The sequence below is a fragment of the Alosa sapidissima genome, chromosome 3 (genome assembly GCF_018492685.1).
Source record: "Alosa sapidissima isolate fAloSap1 chromosome 3, fAloSap1.pri, whole genome shotgun sequence".
NCBI classification, from domain to species: domain Eukaryota; kingdom Metazoa; phylum Chordata; class Actinopteri; order Clupeiformes; family Clupeidae; genus Alosa; species Alosa sapidissima.
In genome coordinates, this window is record NC_055959.1 from 41,277,126 (window position 1) to 41,283,130 (window position 6,005).

General features: G+C 45.1%; 1 protein-coding gene across 1 annotated transcript in view; it reads right to left on the minus strand.

Annotated features, from left to right (window-relative positions):
* Window positions 1-497: 497 nt before the first annotated feature.
* Window positions 498-6,005, minus strand: part of LOC121705344 (rho-related GTP-binding protein RhoN-like) — a 10,547-nt gene continuing 5,039 nt past the window's right edge. Inside the window, exons 4-5 of the mRNA XM_042086271.1 lie at window positions 1,784-1,918; window positions 498-1,211 (exon numbers count right to left, since the gene is read on the minus strand). Coding sequence (XP_041942205.1) covers window positions 960-1,211; window positions 1,784-1,918 — 387 coding nt within the window. The 3' untranslated portion in view covers window positions 498-959. The remainder of the gene's footprint in view (window positions 1,212-1,783; window positions 1,919-6,005) is intronic.

The window sequence follows — 6,005 nt, forward strand, 5'->3', positions numbered from 1 at the left end:
GGGGCGGGGAGGCATTCAGTAATGTGACAGCTGCAGGGAGGAAGCTTCCTCTGAACCTGCTGGTTTGGGTTAGGGTTAGGTTAGGGGAAAATGATATTTGGTGGAGTGGGTGACTGTGAGTGCACTGGCCGATTGGATCCAACCACACCAACAAGGAGGGGAATAGGGTATGAAAAGGTCAACTGTCTATAAATAAAATAATATGAATATGAAAATTATTTAATAATCAGACAGGCTTTAGCAGTGCAGTTTGCAAAAACATTTGCTTCTTTCACACTCCAATGGAGCCCAGTTTTATGATTGTGAACTCCTACACCTACACCTGTTCCACTCCTACACCTGTTCTACACCTACACCTACAACTGTTCTACACCTACACCTGTTCTACACCAGCACCTGTTCCACTCCTACACCTGTTCTACACCTACACCTGCTCCACACCTACACCTGTTCCACTCCTACACCTGTTCCACACCTACACCTGTTCCACTCCTACACCTGTTCCACTCCTACACCTGTTCTACTGTAACCCACTGCACTGTAAATGCACTTGAGGACAGATCAGGTTATCACACATCATACAACATTGTTTATCCAGTCACTTAGGGGTGTGTGTGTGTGTGTGTGTGTGTGTGGAGCCTTCCACTGCTGTGTGTGTGTGTGTGTGTGTGTGTGTCGGGAGCCTTTCACTGCTGTGTGTGTGTATTCTCCTCTCTCTGAAGTTCTAGCAGTCCGTCCATTTCTCCCTGTGGGAGAGACTCCAACATAAATGAACAGAGCTGCTGATTCCCACTGATTCCCGTTGATTCCCAACGGTCTGGATGTCCACTGACTACAGACTGATCCAGACTGACTCCAGACCGACTCTGGAATGGGCACAAACACACTCAGACGGACTCCAGATTGATCCAGTCTGACTCCAGATCGATCCAGTCTGACTCCAGACTGACTCCAGATCACTACATGATGACGCAGCTTTTGGCTCGATCCTTCCTGACCTTAGGGGCGGGGTCTATGATGTGAGTGGGCGGTGGCTGATGGGAGATGCGCTTGAGGATTGGCTGCGGGCCGGCCCATGGGATTGGTGGTCTGCCGTGATTGATGGACACTACCGTGGCAACGTGGAAGACATCACGGACTGTGTTCTCTGAGTAGCGAGACGTGCACTCGGCATACGCCACCGCGCCAATCTGACGTGCCAGAGATGTGCCCTGAGAGAGAGAGAGAGAGGGAGGGAGAGAGAGAGAGAGAGAGAGAGAGAGAGGGAGGGAGGGAGGGAGAGAGAGAGGGAGAGAGAGAGAGAGAGAGAGAGAAAGAGAGGGAGGGAGGGGGAGGGGGGGAGAGAGAAAGAAAGTGAAGGGGGGAGACAGGGAGAGAGAGTGAGGGAGGGAGGGAGGGAGGGGGGAGAGAGAGAGGGGTAAATAACCATATCCAGGTGCCATGGTACATCATTCAAAACCTTCATTCATACAACTCAACTCTCTCGGCCTAAACATGTTCTACAGGCACTACTCCAGAGCAGAAACAAGCTACAGGGTCTATTTATGGATGATAACAAGTTTAAACTTGAGATGTGATGTGTGTGTGTGTGTGCATGTGTGTGGTGTTACCTGCTCGTATGTTACTGGACTGAGTCTTGTCTTGGCCAGCTCTGTGTGTGTGTGTGTGGGAGGTTATGAAGGTGTGTGTGTGTGTGTGGTGTTACCAGCTCGTATGTTACTAGACTGAGTCTTGTCTTGGCCAGCTCCGTGTGAGTGTGAGTGTGTGTGTGTGTGTGTGTTACCTGTTCGTACGTTACTGGACCGAGTCTTGTCTTGGCCAGCTCTGTGAGGGTGTGAAGGTCGCTTCTCTTGTCCAGTTTGCAGCCCACTAACACCAGCTGTGCTGCAGGACAGAACTCCTGCGTCTCACACAGCCACTGAGGGACAAGCACAGTTATCCGTGTGTGTGTGTGTACAGTGTAGTACGGTAGGTAGTGTGTGTGTGTCTAGGTAGGTAGGTAGTGTGTGTGTGTGTGTACCAGACACGGGGGACTCGAGTCACATTTTTTAGGACTTGAGACTTGCTTGATCAACATGTATAAAAGACTTGACTTGACTTTGACTTGCTATTCATGACTTGAGACTTGACTTAGACTTGAGACAAATTACTTGACTTTTTATTTTTTCATAGATATTAACTTTACGATTTTAGAAAATCTGCTTAGGTGCTGTTGCATGCGTCACGTAAGCGAACCTGTCATTGTCGCGACAGACCAACAGCAAGTGCCTTCCAGATCAAATGAGACAGACTGAGGTAGGCTAACTTGCAAATATGGAAGGCTCTACGTTTATACCAAAACATAATAATGTTTGGCTACACAGATGATGTATCTGACAACTCAAAGGAGAAATGAACAGCAGTCTGCAAGTGCGCAAATTAGCGACATAACCACCACCACCACGTCGATTTTCATCCGTCAGAAGTTAGTCGTGTTAGAAACCTAACGTCAAATTTGAGGCATGTTAAGAGTTGGCTTTGAATCTATTATGCTTTTTAGTTAACACGATATTAGGTTAAAATGTGTGAAATGGCAAAGTGAAACATTTTCTTGTTTAATCTTGATATGCTAGCGAAAATGTTGCCAATATAACCTAAAGTAGGCCTAAGCGCCTCTCTTTCTCCCTCCCTCTTAAACACGTCCCTGTTCTATACGCTACAGCCTAGTAGTAACAGTCAGTAGTAGGCCTGGCTAACAGCCAGCAATCAGCATAGAAAAGTACCTTACTTCACATGTAAGGCTTATGTATAATATGATACAGCATTGACGGTCCTAAACCCTACTAATACCCATTGCGCCGTCGCACTGGTCAAAGTTTGGCAGTGATGTCGGCGGCAGCGTTTGATTCATTGATTAGTTCACTTTTTCAACATTATTGGGTCCCTGGAGATGACAGGTATAACTTGAACTCTTTGAATATATTTTCATGATTTGATGTAGCTTACCTAATATTTGAGGCATATTGAAACATCCAGCAGTTCATAACTAGCTTACTGTAGCTTATTTTAAAATGAAAACATGGGTAAATCATCATGAATTTGTATGATTTGGCTATGACTTGACTTGCTTGATTGTCACAAAAAATGACTTGGACTTGCTTGAGACTTGAAAGTTAAGACTCGACTCCAAGACTTGGACTTGCTTGAGACTTACACATGTGTGACTTACTCCCACCTCTGGTGTGTACTGTAGGTAGGTAGTGTGTGTGTGTGTGTGTGTGTGCTGTACTACGTGGTCCAGTAAGTGACTGTGCTATGAGTGTGTGTGTGTGTGTGTGTGTGTGTGTGCGTGCTGTACTGCTAATGCATGTGCAGGCTACTGTTACACATGTACAGTACGGGTCACATGTCGATCTTCACAACCATCCCAATCATAACGTCACTCTGGGACAGATGGATTGTGAGTGTGTGTGTGTGTGTGAGAGAGCGAGAATATAATCCTCTTATTCAACTGCCTGTATCAGAAGTGGCTTAAATGTTGTTGTCCTTTCGTTGGGGCAACATCCATGCCAACTAAACCGCTATGTGAGTGTGTCGGTTTGTGTGTGGGAGCATGGTGTGTGTGTGTGTGTGAGAGAGAGAGAGAGAGAGAGAGAGAGAGAGAGTGTGTGTGTGAGAGAGAGAGAGAGAGAGAGCACTTTTTCAAATTTGACTGGTTTGGTAGGTTCTGTTTCTGACTGGTTTAACTCTGTTTGGTAGGTTTTGGTAGGTGCTGTTTCTGACTGGTTTAACTCTGTTTGGTAGGTTTTGGTAGGTGCTGTTTCTGACTGGTTTAACTCTGTTTGGTAGGTTTTGGTAGGTGCTGTTTCTGACTGGTTTAACTCTGTTTGGTAGGTTTTGGTAGGCTCTGTCTTTACTTCATAAAGTCCACTGAAATGATTCTCTCAGCACCTCTCTCGCTCTCTCAGTCTTTTAAACAAAACAGCCGCCGCTCTTCTCCGATCATGTACAAGATTCCAAACAGCCATTCCAGGGGCCTCATGTACAAAGCTTGCGTACGCCATTTCTCACGCTCACGTCCGGATGTACGAAGACTGACTTGAACGTGAGAATGTGCGGTCCTCCACGCAAACTTCATGTCTGGCGTACGCACATTTCCAATGTGTATCGTCAGTTGGCGACACTTAGAGGCAATGCAGCGCAACCACATTGATTGCAAGTCTAGGCCTTTATTTGCACAGTATATTGTGAAACGTGGGTTATTAACAATGATAACACTTCGAAAGTAGGCCATTGTTTCTATATAAATGGACATGCAACATGCTTAAATTCGACTAAGTTATGCAACAACCTATCTATAATGACAACTGTAGACTTATTAGAGGATAAGAATTAAAAAGGAATGTGAAACATAGCCTACACAGCACCGATATTTGGTTACACGATTGTTGATGACTGGCTTATCAAACATTTCAGATTTTGAAGAGCTTTCCACAAAACCTGTGATAAATGGGGTCGGCTTCATGCATTTGCCCATGCCTTAACATTTGCCGAGTGTTTTTCCTTCATATCTTTGATAGTTTTCATTTTAAAAGAAATACATATGGGACAGGATGCATGTGAATAGATGACTAATAAGCGCGAATATAAGCTATTTCCCTTAGTGTGATTGACTGCATGGCTACTTTGACTTTCCTCGAGTAAGCATTTGCATTATTGTCACACTTGTGTGCAAATATCTGGATATGATCCAGAAATCGTAATGTTGTGGCGTGTTGGCCTGGATCAACTTAGTTTATTCCATTCGGGTGCACGATGCGTGGTAGGCTACTTGGACACGATTGATTTAATGATTTTTTAATAAATGCAGTTATGTTGTAATGGTCCAAATGCATTCAAACCCAGTTATGCGAACCCTGTCACCTACTTGCAGACTGACCAATCTTGCCACGGTCTCCTATAGCCTATAGCCACTGCCACACTCTGCCACTGTTTTTTGTTATTGATTACAGATGATAAAGACGTGATTCTTGCCATTTCGTCAGATAGGCTAAGCACTTCTACCTCGCATTCGCTGGAAATAAACTTAGCTTATAAACACAGCTTATTAATTTGATGATTTCAATTATTAAACTTTGGAACAGGTTTGAGTATGAATGGATCCACAGATGAGTTTTCATTGTTATTAATATTGTGGGATAGGCCATTTTGTCTTTGCGGAGGTCTGCGCTCTCGAGTGGCCTAGTGAGCATATTAAAATGAGCGTGATTGAGGGAGGAGAGAGGGTGGAGTGTACTGCTCGTGCATGTGCGCTTAATTTCACGTTAATTGGGATATACAAAGAAAAGCTGCGTGGAATGCTGCGTACGCACAGTTTCATACATCAGGATGTTTTTGTGCGTACGGTACATTTCAGGTTTGCACGTACGCAATGTTTTAGTATGAAATCCACGCAAGTCTTTGTACATGAGGCCCCAGGCCTGTTGTTGTCTTTGAGGCGATTTGACCAAATCACAGTTCAGTCCGTTGTTCACTAAAGGACCAAATCACAATTCAAATGTTCACTAGAGGTTTGCATCATCATTAACATCGCAGCACAACTCTTAACTGTACATTTGTTCTTATTGCAACAGAGTCAACAAGATAGACTAACTTCTTCAAATAAATTATAGCATGCATGTCAGGGACCTAAAGATAGCATGTGTAACCTGCGTTGTGTTGAACCTGCGCGATTCAGCCCTGCACACGCCCGGACTCGAACCCACGAATAGCAGCACCTCGGATCGGGAGGCGAGCGCGCTAACAATTGAGCCAATAGCCCAGGCTACTGGCTCGCATGCCAGCAGCACTCTTGAGGCGTCGGGGAGTGAGGTTTACCAACGTTCCACAAGCACAGCTAAGCTAGCTGGCATCCGTTACACATGCATGTCAGGGACCTAAGGATAGCTAGGCTAATGTTACAGCACAGCTGAGGATAGCTAGGCTAACTTTAGAGCACAGCTGAGGATAGCTAGGCTAATGTTACA